The sequence below is a fragment of the Meles meles genome, chromosome 17 (genome assembly GCF_922984935.1).
Source record: "Meles meles chromosome 17, mMelMel3.1 paternal haplotype, whole genome shotgun sequence".
Classification (NCBI taxonomy): domain Eukaryota; kingdom Metazoa; phylum Chordata; class Mammalia; order Carnivora; family Mustelidae; genus Meles; species Meles meles.
In genome coordinates this window covers 5,942,218-5,966,411 of record NC_060082.1, presented here as the reverse complement: position 1 = coordinate 5,966,411, position 24,194 = coordinate 5,942,218, and the positions used below count along the sequence as shown (strand labels likewise).

General features: G+C 43.0%; 1 protein-coding gene across 7 annotated transcripts in view; it reads right to left on the bottom strand.

Annotated features, from left to right (window-relative positions):
- Nucleotides 1-22,439, bottom strand: part of FCGR2B (Fc gamma receptor IIb) — a 28,286-nt gene extending 5,847 nt beyond the window's left edge. For 2 of the 7 annotated variants that reach the window (XM_045983367.1, XM_045983372.1), the window contains exons 1-4: nucleotides 22,069-22,437; nucleotides 6,467-6,673; nucleotides 2,955-2,975; nucleotides 1,343-1,600 (exon numbers count right to left, since the gene is read on the bottom strand). In XM_045983367.1, the coding sequence (XP_045839323.1) occupies nucleotides 1,343-1,600; nucleotides 2,955-2,975; nucleotides 6,467-6,673; nucleotides 22,069-22,213 (631 nt within the window). In that variant the 5' untranslated portion in view covers nucleotides 22,214-22,437. Of the gene's footprint in view, nucleotides 1-1,342; nucleotides 1,601-2,954; nucleotides 2,976-6,466; nucleotides 6,693-22,068 lie in introns of those variants that run through there. The other 5 variants (XM_045983371.1, XM_045983368.1, XM_045983370.1 and 2 more) reach the window with 5 other exon arrangements.
- Between the last annotated feature and the right edge of the window lie 1,755 nt (nucleotides 22,440-24,194).

Here is a 24,194-nt window from a genome sequence, read left to right as displayed (position 1 = left end):
TGCTGTCTTTCTTCCCTCCCGATGTTCATCCTTTGACTGAGGAAGACGAAATATTCAGTATGTTTGTTGTGTAGGGAATAAAGCCTAAGGTAGAAATTTGTACTCCTGACCTCAGCTCACGTGCTCCTTTTCCCTAAAGCTGGAGGATGGAGCAGAGCTGGAATCGGAGAGAGAGTTAGAGGAGAAGACAACAGCAGAATCAGAAGGGGGGCACCTGGGGGGCTCACTGGGTGAAGCTTCTGCCTTCAGCTCGGGTCATGACCCCGGGGTCCTGGAATCGAGACCCCATGTTGGGTTCCTGCTCAGTGGGGAGCCTGCTTCTCTCTCTCCTCTTGTGACATCCCCCACCCCCAAGCTCATGCTCTCCCTCTCTCTCAAATAAATAAATAAAATCTTGGAAAAAAAAAAAAAAGAATTAGAAGGGAGTGAGGGTAGGGGGGCGGGGTGCAGGAAGAACGACAAGGCCAACCAAGTCTCGGCACTGGCTGGAGACACAGCCACGGATGCAGGAGGAGATGGTCAGTACCAAGGGAGTGAGTGACAACACAGAGAAGTCAGCCACAGCTACAGCGGGAATTTGAGGGGTGGAGGGTGGCTCAGGGGCTAGAAATGCAAACATAGTTAAAACACAGCTTCCAGGGGGCACCTGGGTGGCTCAGCTGGCTAAGTGTCCAACTCTTGGTTTCGGCTCAGGTCATGAGCTCAGGGTTGTGAGATGGAGTCCTGTTTCGGGCTCTGTGCTGGGTGTGGAGCCTGCTTGGGATTCTCTCTCTCCCTCTCCCTCTCCCCCTCCCTCCCCCTCTCTCTCTAATGAGGAAAAAAAAGATCAACACAATTTTCAGGTCAAGTTGCATGGGGGCAAGGAGATGCTGATTCCCACAAGGACCTGGGGAGGGAGGCATTAATACCCCCATGAGTAGACAAGGCATCAAATCCCAGGGCAGATGAATCACCATGGCTGGTGGTGTCCAGGCTGAAGACCCAGTTGTGGTCTGTCTATGCTTTGTGATGGCTACAAAAATGGGTTTTTCGGCAGTCAGAATTTCCTTCTGCTGTTCTCATACCCTACGTGCTTGTCTGTAGCCTTGTAACCTTGCTGCATCAGGACTGAGGCAAAACTGAGGACTGAGGAATCTCTTAGGGACCATCCACCACCACCACACGTACTAAGCACAGGGGGTGGATGAAAAGGGAAGTGAGTGGACAAAAACATCTTCCAATAGCTCACAGCCCTGCTTCCCAGGAAACAGGTTACCCCCCTTCCCTAAAAACCTCTGCCATGTTAGCAGATTTCATCTTTCCTTATTCACCCAGTCCCTCCCTGGGCCCTTCCTCCACTGACCGGAAGTCACGTCCAGATGCACAGGGTCACTGAGGCTGGTCTGGTCGGTCTGGCACCTGTACTCCCCACTGTCCTGTTTTTTGGCCTTAAAGCTGTAGTTGGACTTGACCAGGGTTGGGATGGAGCTCCCATTATGGAACCACTGGGTGACGTGGTCTGCAGCGGTGTGGGCCCCCTGACACTTCAGGGTCACGTGATCCTCCTGGAGCACATTGACCCATGGGGGCTCGAGGTCCAGCACAGCCTTCGGGAGACCTGCTGAAGGGCAGAGAGAGGAGGAAGCAGGAGGAAAGGGGGCCCCAAGAGCCGAAGCGGCCCGCAAATTTCAGTGAAGCATCCCTGGTCCTTCTGAGGACATCATGAGGGAACCCGGCCCCGTACTGTTGTGTAACTGTAGGTAATTCCTCTTAGTCATGCGTCCCACCACAGGGGCCTACAGGAAGCCAGGTCCACTCAGGGAGCTTGACCTTTCCTCAGGAAGAGGAAGAGGGCAAGGTAAGAGAAAGGAAGAAGGGGTAAAGGAAACACGAGAAATATATGTACACCTCAACAGGGATCACCTGAGGCAGTTCTTTCTTCCTTTTTTCTTCCTTCCTTCCCTCCCTCCCTTCCTTTTTTCCTCCCTCCCCCCTTCTTTCCTTCCTCCCTCCTCTCTCCCCCCTCCCTCCCCCCCTCCTTCCCTCCCTATCCGTTCCTTCATTTCTTCCTTCTTTCTTTCCTGCCTTCCTATTTCTTCTTTCCTTCCTTCCTTCCTCCCTCCCTCCCTTCCTTCCTGTTTCTCTCATACACACACACACACACACACACACACATACTACACACACACACCTTTCTGGAACTCACTTTCTTCCCCTATAAACAGAGGCGTTTTGTATATTAGATAAACTCTCTCCAGAGCCGGATGAAGGCATCTGGTGGAGTTATCCAGCATGAGTCAGACATCAGGTTTCTCTTTGGACCTGATGTCAATCTTTGTCCCTTAGAAAAGACCTATCCTCACACCCAAGTACAGAGGAATCTCTGTGTCCTCAGAAGGATAAAGAAAGAGAAAGGCTGGAGGGTCAGTCTAGGAAGCCCTGGGTTCAGTGTCCCAGGGATAACCGCATCCCAGCCTCCTGGGATTCCTGGGAGGCAGGGAGTTAATTGCCATAGAGAAAGAAGTGCCCGGCAGAGTTTACAACACCAAGCTGCAATCTGGGGTATCTCCTCCTACTTCTTTCCAGGCCTTGAAGCCCTCAGATACATGCAAAGTGGAGGATTTAGCAATACGGGAGATAACCTTGGCAGATGATGGGATTTTGTGTGCAACTGAGACTAAAAATGTCTGGGGTCTTGATTTTTCTGAGAGAGAGGATGAGCTATTTTCTGTGACCGTACCTGTGACGTCTCACCCTAACAGAACCAGAAGGATTCAAGCACCTGCTGCCTATCCTGGGCTCCCTGGGAGGAGAGGAAAGAGAAAGGGGAGAGGGAGAGGGAGGGGCAGGGCATCTGCTTCCTGGTCCCACCCAAGTACTAGGTTACTGGTGCTTTCAGGGCACCTCCAAGTGGGTGCTGGGAGCAGAGGAAGAGTGTGGCTGGGGGAGGGAGAGGATGTGGGTGGAGCACTTACCAGGTGTCCCAGCAACTGGAGCTGTGTAAGAAAGTGAAGATCAGTCCAGAGTTTAGATTTGATGATTCATCATTACAAGAATCACTTCAAAAAAAAAAAAATCGCTCCATGCAAATCCCCTTAACTCCCCTGCCCTTCCTTGTCTCTTGTTAAATTTAGCTATACTGTCCGTGCCTTTACTTGTTCATCTGTGGGTCACTAAAATGAGCACAAAAGCAGACAGATCAGTATCTCTATAAATCTGTGGTCACCATTTTCAAAAGGACATTGAACTGCCATTCTGACACGTTTTTCTAATAAATTTGTTCTGCTGTTCTCAGCAGCGGCACTCATCATTTCCTCGCTCCCAGAACTGTCCTGTCTTCTGCCTCCAATCCCTTCTTGCTTAAAGTGGATGCCTTCCTTCATTCTTCACAGAAAACAAGCAGTTGGGCAGGAAATCTCACACCTTCCCTCAACTCAAATGTCTAACCTCTCTGCCCCTCTGCCCAACTTCCTTTCTTGCTGTTCCCTAGGAAAGTCTCCACCTGGTTCGCAATCCCTGTCACCCTCTCTCTATTGTCCTCATGCTCTTCTGCGCCACCAATTTCTCCTCAGCTGGTTCTGTCCCATTAACATAAGCATAGTCCAGATCTTTCATTAAAAAAAAAAAAAAAAAGCTTCTCACTTGATCGCACATATAATTCCAAAATTATTTCTCTGCTCCCTTTCATAGCCAGATTTCTCAGGGCTGTTTGGGTTTTTTTTTTCTACAAGGACTGCGCTCCTTTCTACTCATGGAGCTCCCATAACACCAGCCCCCTTTAAATTCTTCACACTTGCGGCTTTTGGTATGCAGATCCCTCCTCTGGCCCGGCTTTCTTTATCTTTTCAAATGGCTAGATCCTTGCGGGCTCAAAGTCCCAGCCCAACTGTCACCTTTCAGAAAAAGCTTTCCTTATCATCCTGTTTATTACCCTCTCTTCTTCCCCACAAAGACGGTTCTTATCACAGTATCCTGTTTACATCTTCGTGGCCCTTTCCAATTTATATTTATGCCTATTTATCCATGTATTTGTTGTTTATATCTTCCAGGAGGATGGAAGGTCAAAGGGGGCAGCGGCCATATCAATTTTATTTGCCAGTACTCTGGGAAATCACTTATTGAATGAGTCTAGGTGGGAGATAAAAGGGGCCACAGTTGTATTGACAATAGGATGTGAAGAATATATGCACATGAAGGAAAATTTTTCTTAAGATTTTATTTATTTGTTTGAGAGAGAAAGAGTGAGAGAACTTGAGCAGGATAGGGGGCAGAGGGAGAGGCAGAAGCAGACTCTCTGCTGAGAAGAGAGTCTGACTTGATCCTGGAACTCCAGGATCATGACCTGAGCCAAAGGCAGATGCTTCACCAACGGAGCCATAAGCCACTTCTCATGTGGGGGCACATGAGAAATTTAAGAGGCAATGTTGGGGGAAGCTGGCCCTTGAAGAGAGTGCGGGTAAATGTGAATGGATGGCTAGGGAAAAGGTTACTCATGCTCACACAAATATTGTTAGGAAGAGGAGTACGTCTGTACGGGGAAGATAAGTTGAGTTTGAATATAGTTTGTTTCTGAGCCGGTATATCAGTGTGAGGGTGTCCAACCAGCAGGTGGAAACACAAAACTGTAGTTGACACAAGCAAGAAAGACAGGTTTGGAAGTTGTTGACACAGCAGCGATAGCTGAAAACCACAGTGTGTCAGATTGGCAAGACGGGTGGTGTAGAAAGAAGTAGAACCTTAAGAGGAGGGGAAGAGGAGCAACAAGAAAGAGATGAGAAGAGTGGAGAGAAGTTGTCAGCCATTTATTCATTCCACACTCAACCAACAGTCATGAAAACACACTCAATAGAGTCATTGTAAGGCAGACAAAGACCTTGTGCTTTAAGATCAGGAAGGCTGTCTGTCTTGTTCATTGGTAAATCTCCAAGTCCTAGAACAGGGCGTGTTCATGCATTTATTTAAAGTTTAAACAAGGCAGTTTGTGGAATCTGTAGAAAGCAGGAAATGCAGTGTCCACATTGCCTGGCTGTAGAGGAAGAGCCACTTAGGGCAATGGGAATGTAGTGAAGAGGGGGCAGTGGGGGGCTTAGTTAGTACGCAAGGGAGCAGCCCTGGAGGCATTTAAGTGCGGTGACTCAACTGTACTTGAAGATGTCATGGCCTCAGTGCGCAGCACAGATTCAGAAGGGAGGAGACAGGAGCAGTCGGGATGGGGTCAGAGGTGTTGTCAGAGCTGGGTTATTGAGGGATGCAGTCAAATGCTCTACCCCTGAGCTATACCCCCTGGTTACTGAGGGATGAAGACCTAAAGATAGTGCTCCAAATTAGGATGGGAAAAATGGAGCCAATCCTGGGTGACTTAATGAAGGGGCAAGTGGAAGAAAAGATCAAGTTTTGCCCAGGAGTCTTGCCCAGGTGACTGGCATATTGGTGGCTGAGATGGACAAGCATATCTATCACCTCTCAAGGCCTGAGCTTCCTTTCCTTCACATGAAAAATGACATGGTCTAATGCTCCTTTCACATGTTATTCAAATTCAGTCCATTTCATCCTGCTCATGAAGGAATACTCTCTCCTCTTCACCTCCACTTCTTATCTCAGTATCATTGAGCAGTGAGGTCGAAGGCTCCCAGACATGACCAGATTTTACTATCAGTCACTCGAGAGTAGCTGCATGTCTTCCTCTGGGGCCATCGTAAGGTGTATTTGAGGGTAGAAACTCTAGGAATTGAGCTTGGAGAGATAATCCTAGCAAAAGCGCCCCTAGTGGGCCTCCTAGACTTCCTCCCACCCGGCACCAACAGTCCCTGGCCTCCCTCTTGACCTAGGACCCTGACTTTCTCCCTGATCACAGCCAGGACCTATCCCCACGTGTGTGTGTACAAGGAAGTATGCATGATTTCTCCAGTCCTACAACTGACAATTCCAGAACTTCCCAGGTTGTGTGTTCTCTCAACCCCTGCTCCCTGGATAACCCAGACCCTCTTTGCTTCTTCCCAGGGAAATCCAACACACACACAGAATAAGCTTCTGCTGCTTAACACCCCAAGTGTCCTATTGCTTCCTCCCCACCCTTTATCTGAGACAGCGCTTGTCCTTCCACCTAAGATTTGGTCTCTGTGAAACACGAATTTCTAAGGAAGGAAAACACCCTGGCCACTCATTAGCGACTCAAGTCTGCGTCACGAGACTTTCCCCAGAGCAGGTTCAGGTGTAGGTGGTGTCAGAACCTCGGGGACCTGGCTGCCCAGTGATCGTGGGTAAAAGACACTAAAAACAACAACAAACACTCTGCCAGTTTTATCGTTTGCAAGGCCAGTGGGTCTGTCAGAGTTGGGTCTTCCTCAGCCTGCTTCACCCTCCTCATTTTCCTGGACAGTTCCCATGCTACCCCTCATCCTGGCCAAAGCTCAGCCCAACCTAGGGAAGCAGCCGCTGAGGTAGGCAAGTGCACCTGCCTCTGTCCCTCATGAGGACACGGACTCACCCAGAAATAGCAGAGCTGTCCACAGCAGCATGTCACCCAAAGGCTGGCAGGGCACACAATTGGCCCAGTCACTAGCAGCAGCAGGGGTGGGGAGGTACGAGGGAATCCGCATCGACTGTGGCTCACGTTGGCTCCAGCAGCACCAGGGTGGCAGGCAGAGGTTTCTCTTGAGACTTGACAGATTGTACCCGAGAGGACGGACAAATTCTGAAGTCCAAAAGAGGAAGTGAAAAGAAATGTTGTTTTATCATAGGCTCCTCCCCTTCTACCCCTTTTCCTCTTCACTGTTCCCTCCCAGAAGATTCAGAGCTTCCCAGAACAGGTCTGGCTCAACCCAATTCCAAATTCACGGAAATTCTAGAAACTGGGAAACAACTTCCTCTTCTTTTGGGACACAGCTAGGCTCAACCTCTGGGAGTCGGAGGGAAATAGTCATCAGCTCAAAACTTCCAATCTGTTCCTGTCTCTTTAGAAAAGGCAACAGAGCAGAAGGTGCAGCCAGTGTTCTCTGACTTCTAGCTCCATTTGGAGGCCCAGATGCTCCTGAAACTGGGGATGGTGGGTTTGAGGCCACCCACCATCATTTGATTTTCCTTGTTATCATAATCTCTGACTTACTCCGGGATGGTGGAACAAGAACAAGGATGTGTGTCTGGGTGGCACTGGGATGGTTATGCTCATCCTCTTATTCCAGCATTCATTCCTTTTTTTTTTAAGATTTTATTTATTTGACAGACAGAAATCACAAGTAGGCAGAGAGGCAGGCAGAGAGAGGAGGAAGCAGGCTCCCTGCCGAGCAGAGAGCCCGATGCGGGGCTCGATCCCAGGACGCTGGGATCATGACCTGAGACGAAGGCAGAGGCTTTAACCCACTGAGCCACCCAGGCGCCCCCATTCCTTTTTTTTTTTTTTTTAGATTTTTTTATTTATTAGAGAGAGCACACTCATGCATGTGAGTGTACAAGGGGAGGGGGAAGGGCAGAGGGAGGGGGATGAAGAAGACTCCCCACTGAGCACAAAGCCAGACATGAGGCTTCATGTCAAGACCCTGAGATCATGACATGAACCAAAATCAAGAGATGGACATCCAACAGACTGAGCCATCCAAGCACCTCTCACATTCATTCTTTTGCTTGTTCCTTCAACAGACAATCTTCTGAATACCAACTTGTGCCCTGATTCTTTATCTTTACCATCTTCAATCCCATCACTGTTTCTATCACTATGGCATGGTGAAGGAGCATGGGCCTCGGGGCTATATAAGTCTAGTTTTGAATGCCAACTCAGATTGCTTGTCTAGGAAGGTAATCACGCCTACCCTTCAAGCAGGATTTCTCAGCCTCAGTACTCTTGACATTTTGGGTCAAATAGTTCTCATTGTGAGGAACTATCCTGTACACTGTAGAATGATTAGGAACATCAGTGGCCCCACCCACTAGATGCAAGTTGCACCCCTAGTTGTGAAAATAAAAATGTCTCTAGACATGGACAAATGTCCTCTCAAAGGCAAAATTGCCCCAGGTTGAGAATCAATGCACTCAAGGTCTTTGGAAAAGAAAAGAAAATTCAAGTACTAGCAAAATGCCTGGTGCATCATGCGTATCCAATGAAGGCTGGTTTCCTTTTCTTGCTTTCTGTCATCATCTTCATCACTGTTTGTTCACCCTCAACATCTCTAGAACATAAATTGCTCTTCTTCGGGCCCCTTCCTGGGGTCTCTTTCCCAAATGCCCTCATAGGAAGCAAGCTGCAAGACTCAAGGAACTAACACTGTAAAATCTCTTCTCAGATCCATAATCTTCAGAAATCCTCAGCTACAGGCTTTTACTACTGGCCCCATTCAGTGTTCCTACCCCAATCTACTTCTAGCTCTTATCTGATTTTTTAAAATTAATTTATTTATTTGATAGAGAGAGAGAGAGCATGAGAGGGGGGAGGGTCAGAGGGAGAAGCAGACTCCCTGCCGAGCAGGGAGCCCTATGTGGGACTAGATCCCAGGACTCCAGGATCGTGACCTGAGCTGAAGGTAGTTGCCCAACCAACTGAGCCACCCAGATGTTCTCTTACCTGATTTTTAGGTGAATTTCTTGACCAGTGACAAGACTCCAATGATCTGACATCAATACTTCAAAAATATCATTAGAAACTGCTAAAGTTAACTTGTATATTAAGACCATAAAATGGAAGCCCCACTGCCATGGCCTGGCCCATGACACAAAATCTAAACCTAAGTCAGCTTGTGCTTACAGGAAACACCTGTCAAGGAAACCTTACAGACACCAATCACAATCTTCCAACTCAGCTTTAGATAGCTTACCTTATCCTAGAAAATAGGACCTGCTGACCTCATAGGAAAATCCCCAAACTTCTAGCCAATCAAGCAATTTTCTAGTTGCCTCTTCTATTGCTCTATAAAACTCACTTTTCCTGGGATACTGGGTAGCTCAGCCGCTACAGTGATGTACACTGTAAAGCACTGCACAGTCCTCAACCCGTGGTACATCCCTTGTAGTTACTAATTTGGTTCTGTGAGACTTAAGGCTTAACTAAGGAAATGGGATCCTCTGTTTTCAAAGAATCAAGCGTGTCACTCTCCAGCATACGTGCTTAGTTGATGTCTAAGAACCACAGTCCTGGAAGCTGTAGACGTCTATAAAAGTGGCAAAATCTTACTAAGACAAGCTAGAATTACAATGGCTTTTATGGGAAACATTCTAGTTTGACAAGATCATTCATTTAAGAAATGCACTTGAAAGTAAGATTTCCAACTCAAACAAACATAATGGTTTTAATATTTAATTGGTATGCAGAAGCTTCCAAAAGTCTTCAAGTTTCTAAAATTTATTCATTTATTTGAGAGAGAGAACATGAGAAACGGGGATCAGAGGGAGAAGCAGACGCCCTGCACAGCAGGGAGCCTAATGTGGACTGGATCCTGGAACTCCAGGATCATGACCTGAGCTGAAGGCAGTTGTTTAACCAACTGAGCCACCTGGGCACCCTTGAAAGGTTGTTTTTTTTTTTTAATAGCTCTATGGTCAGAAGTTGACCAAATTGGAAGCTGATATTCAGAACCCAATAGAAACTTTTTTTTAGGCCTCCTCTCCTGAGCTAAGTGAAACTATATACTCAGAAGAGAAGGAAAACATTCCAAAGACAAATAGGCATAAATTTAGAACATGGATTCTTTTGCTTTCTAAATTAGTGGAAGGTATTTTCTCTGATATAAAGAAACCAACTGAAAAAAATGTAGTTGGCTGAGTGGGTCAACCCTTCAATGTCATTCAGGCTGCAACCCAGTTCTTTGAGGAATTAAAAACAGCTGTTTTTGTCTTATGAGTTGACTCTTTACAAGAACAGAAATGCAACTCTATAAGCAATTCAAAGCCCACCTATCCTTTTTATCACTTCCAAAACCACCTGTATTCTTTTCAGAAGGCTTGTGGTATTGTCAAATTCTGGATTTAGGAAGTGGAAGTCCTTCTTGGAGGAACTTGCACTCTTCCCCTGTACTTTTGAAATGAAAACATACTACCCACTCTTCTCTAGGAACTCCTATCCAGTCTACCTCTTTGAAATGCAAACTTTGGATGGGTAATTCTTTTTTGTTTGGTTTTGTTTTGTTTTGTTTTTAGTTTCATAGGTAAAATTTAGTGATTCATCAGTTGCATGTAACACCCAGTGACCATTACATTATATCAAGTGCCCTCCTTAATGCCCATCACCCAATTATCCCTTTCCTACCCCCACCTCCCATCCAGCAACCCTCAGTTTTTTTCCTAGAGTTCATCATCTCTTCTGGTTTCCCTTCCCCTCAATGTTCATCTTATTTTATCTTTCCTTCCCTTTTCCTATGTTCATCTGTTTTATTTCTTAAATTCCACATATGAGTGAAATCACATGATAATTGTCTTTCTCTGATTGACTTATAACTCTTAGCATAATACCTTCTGGTTCCATCCACGTCATTGCAACTGGTGTGATTTCATTCTTGTTGATGGCTGAGTTGTATTTCATTGTGTATAGCCCACATCTTCTTTATCTATTCATCTGTCGATGGACATCTGGGTTCTTTCTATAGTTTGGCTATTATGGACATTGCTGCTGTAAATAAACACTGGTGTGCAGGTGCCCCTTCTGATCACTATGTTTGTATCCTTTGAATAAATACCTAGTAGTGCTTTTGCTGAGTCATAGGGTAGCTCTATTTTTAAGTTTTTGAGCAACCTCCATACTTTTTTCCAGAGTGGTTGCACCGGTTTGCATTTAGGACGTAATTCTTATCAGAAAAAAAAAAAAAAAAAAGGAAAGGTTATTTGGAAATTAGGCAAATGAAAAACCTTTAAAGTTTTCACAAATATTAATGAAAAGTTTAAACTATCTGAGCAGTTAATTTTAACTTATTCAATTTACCAGAAAAAGAACGTGGATCCAAGTGTTTCTTAAATTCCACATATGAGTGAAATCATATGATAATTTTTGCTTTATCATAGCTGTCACATGGTTTTACCAAAGCTTTATCATAGCAGTCTCATAACTAAAATTTTAAAACAAAGGTTATGAAACCTCTGGTTGCACCTATCTGTAGATCTATATTTGTATGCATGTTATAAATGTGTGATTTTTTTCCTATCTCCAGATGGTATTGCCAAAATTAATCTATAAAGAGAGCTCTATCTGACTGGTTTAAAGAAAATTAAGCATTTGTATAAGTCAAGTACACTTTTAGAAATTTAGAAAATAATGTTTTTCAAAACATTTCAAAAACATTTCAAAAATGTTTTACAAATTCACATGATTTAGGATAATCTTCAGTAAACAAATGCTAGTTTAGATTTATTGCTTTAATAAAATGAGTGTGTCTTTAGAGTTAGCATCATTAAGTATAATACTTTTATTCTACTGAGGTTTACTAAAAGTCATATAAGCTCATTTTATCTCATCTATCATCTTACAGAATTTGTCAGCGGGAAAGCTAAGTTCAAAAGATAGTTAGCTGTTTACTGTCCCTTGAATTTTTCATGAGTAATCTGAACATAAGTATTAAGAACAAGCATATTAAATAGATGTAAGTAAGATAAAAGTTTATAAATTTCTTTTCAACAATAATGACATTTTATGGTACATCTACTTAAAAATAGTTGCCAGGGTGCCTGGGTGGCTCAGTCAGTTAAATTTTGACCTTTGATTTTAGCTCAGGTCATGATCTCAGGGTCATGATCTTAGGGCTGTGAGATTGAGGCCACCATCAAGCCCCTGATCAGGCTCTGTTCTCAGTGTAGAGTCTGCTTGTCCCTCTCCCTCCCCTCACTTGCACTCTCTCTCTCTCTCTCTCAAATAAATAAATAAAATCTTAAAAAAAAAATAGCTTCCAAAATCTTTTTGGTAACTTGCAATTTTAATGTTATGCTAAGATATGGTAAATAATGGGCATTTGTTGACTATCTAGGTCATTTCCAAATAAAACAAAATACTGAAATATTAATTATGGAACATAGGTTTATCCACTTTTGGCTTCCTTTTACAGAATAAGTAAAGGTGTCTGGGTGCCACATTGAAAACATTTACTATGAGGAAGAATACACTGCTAGAAACTATGAAATGTATTTATAAATTTGCTAATTCACAGAATGCTAATCTAACAGTCCCCAATTATTTGCTTCTTAGTTCACTAAAAATTAATGATTTTGAGGGTTATGCATTCTAATATATGTGATAATACTACTAGAAATAATAAAGGAAACATCTCTATGCAAGGAACATAGGACATGTTTTTGGTAAGAAGTATTAGATAGGGAGATGTGTTTTTGTTAAGGGAAAAAGAGAGTAATTTTGTCCCAAAGTAAAATAATTGTTTCAGAATGAGAAAGAAGAAAAAAATCAGACAAAATTTAAATGGGTACAAAAAGTTATAGAATGCTTGTGGAAAAGGAATCTTGGGAAAGTAATTTTAGATGTCAAGCTGGCTAATACTGGAATGGACCTATTTAAGTTTTTTTTTTTAATTTTAAAGAATTTTAATTGAAAAAATATACTGATGCAAAATTAGAATTTGGTTTTCTCTTTGTAGCTGGCTCTGGAGGTTCCAAACAGACCGGGTCTGGTCACTCACCACTGAAAAAATCCAGACAGAGAGATAAGTGGTGGTTAAACAAGAAAGGAATGTATTTCACAGAGGCTGCCACTGGGAAGACAGTAGGGGAATGTCTCAAAGACTGTCTCCAAAGTGCTGAAAATACTTCCAGGTTTGTATAAGAAAAACGTGAGACAAAGGTCAGTGGGTACATGTAAGTGGGCAGTAAAGGTCATGTCAATCATTATTGGGAGGGGGGAACCTGGGTGGCTCAGTGGGTTAAAGCCTCTGCCTTTGGCTCAGGTCATGATCCCAAGGTCTTGGGATTGAGCCCCACATAAGACTCTCTGCTCAGCGGGGAACCTGCTTCCACCTCTCTCTCTCTCTCTCTCTGCCTACTTGTGATCTCTGTCTGTCAAATAGATAAATAAAATCCTTTTAAAAAATCATTATTTTGGGGTCAGTCATGGCTAGGGTCTTGCTGGCTCAAAGCAGTCCTTATTGCTTGAAGGGTAGTTAAGGTTCCCATTAAGGGACACTTTGCCCCCAGGATCTTTTGCCTGAGTTGAGCTATGCTGAAAGAAGAATTTAATCAATTAGAAAGCTTGAGGTCCAATATCCCTGATGAACATGGATACAAAAATTCTTACCAGGATACTTGCCAATAGGATCCAACAGTACATTAAAAGGATTATTCAGGGGTGCCTGGGTGGCTCAGGGGGTTAAGCCTCTGCCTTTGGCTCAGGTCTTTGTCTCAGGGTCCTAGGATTGAGCCCCACATTGGGCTCTCTGCTCAGCAGGGAGCCTGCTTCTCTCTCTCCACCTGCCTCTCTGCGTACTTGTGATCTCTGTCTGTCAAGTAAATAAATAAAATCTTTTAAAAAAAAGGATTATTCACCATTACCAAGTGGGATTTATTCCTGGGATGTAAGGGTGGCTCAACATTCACAAATCAATCAACATGATACATACATTAATAAAAGAAAGGATGACAACCATATGATCAAAAAAAAAAAAAAAGAACCATAGGATACTCTCAATAGATGCTGAAAAAGAATTTTACAAACTACGGCATACTTTCTTGATTAAAATTCTTCACAGTGCAGGGATAGAGGGAACATACCTCAATATCATAAAAGCCATATACAAAAACCCCACAGCGAATATCATTCTCAATGGAGAAAAACTGAGAGATTTTCCCCTGAGGCCAGGAACATAGCAGGGATGTCCACTATCACCACTGTTGTTCAACATAGTATTAGAAGTCCTAACCTCAGCAGTCAGACAACAAAAAGAAATAAAAGGCATTTGAATTGGGGGGTGGGGGAAAGAAAAGTAGTCAAACTCTCACACTATGCAGATGACATGAAAAACTTTCTACATGAAAAACCCAGAAGGGTCTACCCCAAAATTGCTAGAACTCTACAGGAATTCAGCAAAGTGGCAGGATGTAAAATCAATGCACAGAAATCAGTTGCATTTCTATACACCAACAGCAAGACAGAAGAAAAAGAAATTAAGGAGTCAATTCCATTTACAATTGCACCCCAAATCATAAGATACTTAGGGATAAACCTAACCAAAGAAGCAAAGAATCTGTACTCTGAAAACTATAGAACACTCATGAAGAAATAAAGGAAGACACAAAGAAATGGAAAAACATTCCATGCTCATGGATTGGACAAATACACATTGTTAAAATGTCTGTGCTACCTATTGCAATCTACACATTCAGTGCAATCCTTATCAAAATACCACCGATCTTTTTCACAGAGCTGGAATAAATAATCCTAAAATTTGTATGGAAGCAGAAAGACCCCAAATAGCCAAAGGAATGTTGAAAAAGAAAACCAAAGCTGGTAACATCACAATTCCGGACGTCAAGCTGTATTACAAAACTGTAATCATCAAGACAGTATGGTACCAGCACAAAAACAGATACATAGATCAATGGAACAGAATAGAGCCCAGAAATAGACCCTCAACCCCATGGTCAACTAATCTTTGATAAAGCAGAAAAGAATGTACAATGGAAAAAAGACAGTCTCTTCAACCAATGGTGTTGGGAAAATTGGGCAGCCAAATACAGAAGATAGAAACTGGAGCATTTCCTTACACCACACACAAAAAAAGACTCAAAATGGATGAGACCTCAATGTGAGACAGGAATCCATCAAAATCCTTAAGGAGAACACAGGCAGCAACCTCTTCAACCTCAGCCACAGCAACTTCTTGCTAGACATATTTCCAAAGGCAAGAGAAACAAAGGCAAAAATGAACTACTGAGATTTCATCAAGATAAAACACTTTGGCACAGCAGAAGAAACAGTGGATAAAACCAAAAGACAACTGACAGAATGGGAGAAGATATTTGCAAATGTCTTATCAGATAAAGGGCTAGTATCCAAAATCTATAAAAGAACATCTCAGGGGCGCCTGGGTGGCTTGGTGGGTTGGGGCCTCTGCCTTCGGCTTGGGTCATGATCCCAGGGTCCTGGGATCGGGCCCCGCATTGGGCTCTCTGTTCAGCGGGGAGCCTGCTTCCTCCTCCTCTCTCTCTCTCTCTCTCTCTCTGCCTGCCTCTCTGCCTACTTGTGATCTCTCTCTCTGTCAAATAAGTAAGTAAAGTATTAAAAAAAAAAAAAAAAAGAACATCTCAAACTCAACATCCAAAGAGCAAATAATCCAGTGAAGAAATGGGCAGAAGACATGAACAGACATTTCTCCCGAGAAGACATACAAATGGCCAACAGACCCATAAGAAAATGTTCAACATAACTCAGCATCAGGGAAATTCAAATCAAAACCACAGTGAGATACCACCTCACACCAGTAAGATGGCTAAAATTAGCAAGTCAGGAAATGACATGTTGGCCAGGATGCAGAGAAAGGGGCACCCTCTTATATTGTTTGTGGGAATGCAAACTGGTGCAGCCACTCTGGAAAACAGTATGGAGGTTCCTCACAAAGTTGATAGTAGAGTTACCCTATTACCCAGCAATTGCACTACCAGGTATCTACCCCAAAGATACAAATGTAGTGATCTGAAGTGGCACTTGCACCCCAATGCTTACAGCAACAATGTCAACAATATCCGAACTATGGAAAGGGCCCATATGTCCATAGACAGATGAATGGATAAAGAAGATGTGGTATATATATGTACAACAGAAAATTACTCTGCCATCAGAAAGGATGAATACTTACCATTTATACTGACATGCATGGAACTGGGAGGATATTATGTTGAGTGAAATAAGTCAGTCAAAGACAATTATCATACGATTTCACTTAAAATATGTGGAATTTAAGAAACAAAACAGAGGATCACAGGGGAAAGGAGGGAAAAATAAAACAAGATAAAATCAGAGAGGGAGACAAACCATAAGACTCCTAATCATGGGAAACAAACTGAAAGTTGCTGGAGGGGAGGAGGGAATAAGGTAACCGGGTGATGGAGGAAGGCACATGATTCAGTGAGTACTGAGTATTATATAAGACTGACGAATCACTGAACTCTATTTCTGAAACTAAACATACACTATATGTTAATTAATTGATTTAAATTTTAAAAAAGAGAAGTTTGGCGGTGGTTGAAGGCCTCTTTCAGAAGGACAAAGTTTTGTTGGACTATTGGTCTTCTTTTTTAATTGAAATATAGTTGACACAATGTTGTATTAGTTTCAGGTATACAACAGAGTGATCTGTGCAATTCTATACTATGGCTATGCTCACCACAACTAAATACCATCAGTCGCTATACAACACTATCACAACACCATTGACTATATTCACTATGCTGTACCTTTCATCTGCATAATTTATTCATTCCACAGCTGAAAGCCTGTATCTCTCACTTCCTTTCCCCCATTTTGCCCAACCCTACCACCCCCACCACTATGGCAACCACCAGTTTGTTCTTTGTATTTATGGATCTGTTTTTGTTGTTTGTTTGTTCATTTGTTTTTGTTCATTTTGTTCATTTGTGTTTGTTCATTTTGTTGTTTAGATTTTTAGATGCTTATAATTGAAATCATATAATATTTTTGTTTGACTAACTTCATTTAGCATATCCTCTAGGTCCATCCATATTGATCTGTTCTTGATAAGGGATTGTGAAAGTTTCTCTTTTTTTAACCTTCTGGGTAATGTACCTGGAAAACAAAGATTTGATGTCTTACCAAATAATTTCCTGTGCTTTATGTTGTCTTTATCAGGTCTTTGATTACTTAAGAAAACCCAGTCTTCTCAAATTTAAAAGAGCTTAAGTTTTGCTCATAACTATGTAACTTTCCATATTTGATTTAAGATCTTCTATTGTCACTTTAAATAATTATGTATTATTTCATGATGATCTGTGGTTTTATTTAGTCAGCTGTTCCAATCTTTGCCATTTGGACAACTTTCTTAAATCAAATCCTCTTTATTTCCTAAAGGGTCTCTGGAAACCTCAAAGGATTTATCACCTTGGGAAGGAAAGAGGTTAAACTGATTAGGTATATTTGGTATGTTAAATTATATGGGAAACACTGTAAAATAAAATGTGATGAGGGGCACCTGGGTGGCTCAATCGTTAAGCGGCTGCCTTGGCTCAGGTCATGATCCCAGGGGCCTAGGATTGAGCCCCACATGGGGCTCCCTGCTCAGTAGGAAGCCTGCTTCTCCCTCTCCCACCCCCCCTGCTTGTATTCCCTCTCTTGCTCTCTCTTTCTGTGTCAAACAAATAAATAAAATCTTAAAAAAAAAAAAGTGATAAGCCTTCGTAGGTTTTATGTGTGTGGATATATGTTACTGATTTAGGATTCCAGAAATTGTTTAAAGGTTCTAGAAATTTGTCAGTACTCTCATTGTCTATTACCCTAAATAATTTTTTGCAACAGAAATAGCTACATTTCCTTATTGAATGGGAAATTCTGACACCACTAGACAGATCAAAATTATAGCTCCTGGCTGGGTTGGCCAAAACTATTGACAAACAAAGTCGAATAAACACAACACAAGTGAAGTCAATAACTCAAAAGATGAGATTTTGGAAAAAAAGAAGGGGAGACATTTGTTTTGGGGGCTGGCAGCCAGGAGAGGTGGCCAGCTCAAGCCTTCACAACTGACCACTTAGCCCACAAGATGGACGCCTAGAGTTTTCTAAGGAGAGGTTGGAATGGGGGTGGTATGTGCAAGAGAGCAGGCTGAGGGCACATGATCATGGGGGGGTTGGTATGTGTTCAGCCCATGATCATGGGGAGGGAAGTGTAAGGGCCTATTTAGCCAGAGCGATTCCATCTTGGATTAAACAGTCATTTTGTTGTTTATGCAGTAAAACTTAAACTGACCCTGCTCCCCACCCAGGGGACTTACTTAAAAGCAAGCCCGGGAAACCAGTCCCAGGTAACAAAACCCAAATACAAGGGTGGGTCAGGCCAGGTGGAAGTATCCAATCAGTGGGGGCGCATACTGTCTCCCTAGCTACCAAGGAGTGTGGGTCCCGCCTTTTGGGCACCAGTTCTGACCAAGGTGATAGGCTACTTCAAATATCTACTATAGGGTAAATTGTAATTCAATTGGTCACTTATGTGTGACCTAGCATGACTGTGCAGCTTTCTCTGGGTGTTACAATCTCATTGGCCACCTGTGCGTGGCCAGGCCCAACCACATGGCCTTTGCCCTTAAAAGCTAGTCTGTAAGGCAGAGAGAGGTCGCCCTTTCTGTAAGAGGCATGGCTCTGGCTGGTCGGTTTGATTCTTGATGCTTGGTGGGAAACAAAGTTTTGCTTGACCTTCGCTTTGTATCAGTCTCGCTCCTTTAATCACGGACCCATTATTGAGGGACCTTTCAGCAAGGTGATGTGTGGGGGCAAGGGATGTGGTTCTTTCTGGCCTGGCAGTTGGGATATTCTCAGTCACTGCAAAACATCTTAAATCTTCATCATTGCCTCAAGAAAGTGAAATGCGGAATAAGTACAATGGGTTTTAGTTAGAGCATGAGTTAAATGGTTTCTTTATTTGGCTCCCTAACACTTTAGCAAAGGTGAGATTCATAGAAAGAATCCTACTAAGAATTTTTGACCACTGACACTCTGCCAAATTACATAGTGTTGAACTGTGAGTGTATATATCGCAACTGAGAAAAGCTCCACCTGGTATCTGGTCCTGCATGAATGCCAGAGACTTCAAAATCAAGCCCATTAGAATAAGAAGATGCTGACATTGGTCCCTTCCCCTCTTGTCATGACCTCCATTAACCACTTTGTACCTGTTTTACTATTCTTCTTCCTCTTTTTGCCACTTAGAAGCATAATGCTGTCACATGTATTTCTGAAGCTCTTGCAAAGTGGGAAACCTGTTTGATCATTGGGTTTGCCTCCAAAGACTACACTTGGTCCATGATGCTTGCGATCCTGTAGTTCTGCCTGTTACAAACTTCTCCCTGATTTCCAATGCTTCAGCTTAATGGAGCAAATGAAGCCCCCTCTCTACATGTCAGACTCCCTAAAATAAAGGACATCAAACGTGTTCCTTCATTGTCATTCAAAACAAAAACACAAAGCAATATACAGTTAACACATTAAGAGACCAAAACCAATATGTTACTATGTAAGCATATGAATGCTTACTATAGAGGAGACATTTTATATATATTATCTCTAACACAACAATTTCAGAAGGTAAACTATACCCATCCTCATTTGCCCATGAAGAAACAGTTAAAAGATAAACTGGGGCATACTAAAAATTTTTTAGGAGTTTATTTCAGCAAAAATCAATTTCCATTGGGAATCCGGAAGTGGTTATGAGCGGCCCAACAACAGAACCTTAGGGAAGGACTTGTACAGGGAAAAAGTGGAAGCAAAGCAAGGTAATCATTTTGTCAGGTATACTTTAAGCATTTGCATTATTTGCAAAAGCCTAGTTGGCTGTCTGTGATTTGTTGTGAAGGGGAACAGAATATGTCATCCCAAAATATGCCTCTTTGGCATAAGGATTATGTTGAGGTGGTTGTTTTTAAGTAACAGCAGAGACATAAGAAGTTCTGAAAACCAAGCAGCAGTGACCCTTCCGTAAGAGACATTTACCTTTATAAGGAAATCTCCATTTGTAAGGGGGTCTCCTCCCTTCAGGTGCCAGGGTGAGAAGGATGACTCTGAATCACAGGAAACTCTTATCAGTGGAGAAGGCACAGACTTAAATCTGTATAAGAAAGTTACCTTTTACTGTGCTTTTCCTGATAACCTCCTATAAATGGCTCCTCCCTTCCCCCTTGTAAATTTTTTTTTCTTTTGTGTTTAGCTGAGGTCATATTTAAGTGATGGCTTGGGCCATTTTGGGGAGTCACTCAGTGTTCCTGGATATTTCCCAGGATACAGGATGTATTCGTATTATTCAAATTCTGTCTGTTTTTCTGCTGTTACTCTGTCTTTTGTTACTGAGGAGGGGGAAGTTGTCTCAACCCAGATCCTAGAAGGGTAGGGGGAAAATTATTTCTCATCCCCTACAAAACCAAATACCAGTCTCTCTATAGAAGTGGGAGTCTCTCTTTCCCATCACAGCTGGGAAAAGGCTAAAGAACAAAATACAAAGAGGTATTTCTAAAACAAAATGGATACAAGAATACACACATAATTTTTTTTTAAGATTTAATTTCTTCATTGAGAGAGAGGCAGAGAACACAAACGGGGAGGTGCAGAGGGGAGGGAGAAGCACACTCCTTGCTGAGCAGGGAGCCCCATGCTGGGCTCATCCCAGGACGATGGGATCATGACCTGAGCTGAAGGCAGCTCACCAACTGAGCCATGGTACCCCTATTTATTGAAACTGAAATATGGCAATGAAAAAGACTTGTTAGAAAGAAACAGTTTGATATTGATGTATTCATCTGGAAATAGGAAAGGTATGAATGGTTTAAAAATCAGGAAAGCCCAGTGATTACGTGCATGGACTTTGGAGATAGCAAACCCAGATCAAAGCCTTACCACCCTTACCAGATGTGTAATCCTAGATATATTACCCATCTTTTTAAAGCTCTGTTGTTTCATCTTTAAAATGGAGATTGCATTAGCATTACTTTATAATGTTGCAAAGATTAAATGAGAAAATCCATGAATGATGTTGTTTAAAAAAATAAAAGTCAACTGAGTAGATTTTGAAGATCTTATCGATTCTATTCAATGATTCATTAATTGGGCAGCATCCAATCTAGCAGATAGGAAAGAGGTCCGAGGAGCTGCACAGAACGAAAGATTTTGTAGGCAGAAGGGAGCAGAGAGAAGGAAGTTGTACAAGGCCAAAAAGATTGGTATGGCAAGACTGTTTTCCTTTGCCGGGGCAGGGGGTGGTGTTAAGATCATCAGGTAGATGACCTAACTTACGCAGATCAGGCAATTAGTGATTGGGATAAGATTCTATTTCTGTTAGAGCCAAAACTGTAATTTGGTCTCAGTTTGATGACATGGAGCGTAGCATGTTGGGTTTTTCCTCTTGTTCTCAACAATGCTTAACATAGAACCGGGGAGGCACCTGGGTGGCTCAGTCAGTTAAGTGTCTGTCTCGGGCTCAGGTCATGAGCCCAGGGTCCTGGGATCAAGCCCACATCAGGCTCCTTGCTTAGCAGGGAGCCTGTCTCTCCCTCTCCCTCCGCCCTCCCCCTGCTTGTGTGTGTGCTCACTCGCGCTCTCTCTCTGACAAATAAATGGGTTTAAAAAAAACAAACCCCACCTGACATACAAATTTAGTCTTCATCATTGCTGTCATCAAAGGACCAGGAAAGTCTCTTCTACTCCAATGAGGAACATTGTTTATGGACCCAAGGTGGAGAGGGCCAATCAGTGCTGTAAACTCCAGTGACTCCAGGTCCAGACACTCCCAGATTCTAGTCACCTGATTCAGGAGGTGCTCTTTTTTCTCTTCTCTGCTTGGCTGGGTTCTGTTTCTCTTCCCCTTAACACCCTGACCACCCTTTGAGTGGATTCCCGTGATTGTTTCATCAGTTCTCTCTAGGGTTTCCTCTTTACACCCACTTCCTCCAGAGCCCAGCCACCCACACAGCACTACAATCAGCTGCTGATCCCAAAAGAAGAGGAAGTCAGGGAGGAAAGGCAACCACAGAAGGGAAGAAAGGAGAAAGAACGATTGAGATATGGAGGCTCTGGTTTGGGGCATCACATCCAGGTCCTACAGTAGCATCACCAGACCAGCCTGGAAACTTCCTCTAGGAGTCCATGTCTTTATATTGAAGTGTTGTTGTCTTTATATTAAAGTGTTTTCATCTTTAACAGCATTTTAGAAACACAAATGTCCTAAGCTGTTGGGTCATTAACTTCAGAGAATGCATTTGTTTGTACCAGTCACCACCCTTTCTCAGAACAGCAGAGTACCCAAGAATTCTGATGCAGAGGAGGGAGAAATAACATGACAGAAGGGCTCTTTCCCAAGAGGCCAAGACCTATGACAAAGTAAGGGGCTTAGACAACAGAAGGCTCTTTATCTCTAAGCATCTAAGTTAGGAAGGGAGGGGTGAGATCTGATTTTAGACCTACCTTTGCCACTCTGTGGTCTTGGACAAGGCATTTTGTTTCTCTGGACCTCAGCAAGATGAGGGCAACAGACAGGATGCTCTTTACCAGATATGACTTGCAAATATTTTCTCCCGGTCTGTGACTTGACTTCTGATTCTCTTGACATCCTCTACGGAGCAGAAGCTACTAATTTTAACAAAACCCAGATTATCAATTATTTCTTTAATGGATTATACTTCTCATGTTGTATGTAAAAAGCCATTACCACATCCAAGGTCATCTAGATTTTTCTCCTCTGTTATCTTCAGGGAGTTTTATAGTTTTGCATTTTCCTTTTAGGTTGTGATTCATTTTGAGTTACTTTTGTGAAGGTTTAAGGTTGGTGGCTAGATTCACATTTTGTGGATGTCCAGTTGTCCCGGCACCATTTGTTAAAAAGACTGTCTTTTCTCCATTATATGGCTTTGCTTCTTTGTCAAAAATCCATTGAGTGTATTTATGTGGGTTTATTTCTGGGCTCTCTATTCTGTTCCACTGATCTATGTGTTCATTCTTTTGCCAATAACCAGGTGTTCTTTAAGATTCTTCTTGGTTTTGTTCCTTTATTAAGGAAGACTGCTGAGTGTATCTTCAGCGAACGTGCAACGAGGGAGAGCAGCCCCAGAGTCACCCGTCAGACGCCCAGGTTTGCAGAGCGCAGCAAACCCTGCTCCTGCTAGGGACCAAGGTGTCACCAGGAGCGACTCTCGTAGTGATGATGGAGGGGGGCCCACTCCAGGGCTGCGGACTGCCAGATCTGTGTTTGGGAGGAGAAAAGGGAAACTGAGAGATACAAGAGGAAGGAAGAGAAAAGGCTAATTAATTTAAACCCATGTGTTCTCCATCATTGGGTACAACTTAACATTTCATAATGAATTTGCTGTGAGGAAATAATACAATTAAAAGTATTTGTGCAATTAGGGGTGCCTGGGTGGCTCAGTGGATCAGCCGCTGCCTTCGGCTCAGGTCATGATCTCAGGGTCCTGGGATTGAGCCCCGCATCGGGCTCTCTGCTCTGCAGGGAGCCTCCTTCCTCCCCTCTCTCTGCCTGCCTCTCTGCCTACTTGTGATCTCTCTCTCTGTCAAATAAATAAAATAAAAAATCTTAAAAAAAAAAAGTATTTGTGCAATTAAATAAAAAAGAGTTCTTCTTGTTTGGGGTACCTGAGTGGCTCAGTTGGTTAGGTGTCCAGCTCTTGATTTTGGTTCAGGTCATGATCTTGGAGCTATGAGATGAACCCCTGTGTTGGGCTCCACACTGGATATGGAGCCTGTTTAGGATTCTCTCTCTCTTGGAGCACCTCGGTGGCTCAGTGGGTTAAAGTCTCTGCCTTCAGCACAGGTCAGGATCCTGGGGTCCTGGGATCGAGTCCTGCATCAGGCTCTCTGCTCTGCAGGGAGCCTGCTTCCTCCTTTCTCTCTCTCTGCCTGCCTCTCTGCCTACTTATGATCTCTGTCTATCAAGTAAATAAATAAAATCTTTAAAAAAAAAGGGGGGGTTCTCTCTCTTTCACCAAATCCTCACAAGTGAAATGTGTTCTCTATCAAAAAAAATAAAAAATAAAAAAGGGGGCGCCTGGGTGGCTCAGTGGGTTAAAGCCTCTGCCTTCGGCTTGGGTCGTGATCCCAGGGTCCTGGGATCAAGCTCCGCATTGGGCTCTCCACTCAGCAGGGAGCCTGCTTCCTCCTCTCTCTCTGCCTGCCTCTCTGCCTACTTGTGATGTCTGTCAAATAAATAAATAAAATCTTAAAATAATAATTAAAAAAATCAAAAAGGTGGGGCACCCGCCTGGCCTAACTGGAAGAGCATGTGATGCCTGATTTTGGGGTCATGATTTCAAACCCTATGTTGGATGCAGAGATTACTTAAAAATAAATAAATAAACTTTGGGGGAAAAATGTGTCAAAAAGATTTTAAAACACTTAGTCAAATAGGATCATAGGTCACTACATCATAACTAATGATACTTAGCTACGCATTTAACCATGGTGACAATTAAAGATTTTGCAGACGTGGGTACTGGGTGACTCGGTTATTGGGCATCTGTCTTCAGCTCAGGTCATGATCCCAGAGTTCTGGGATGGAGCCCCACATCGGGCTTCTTGCT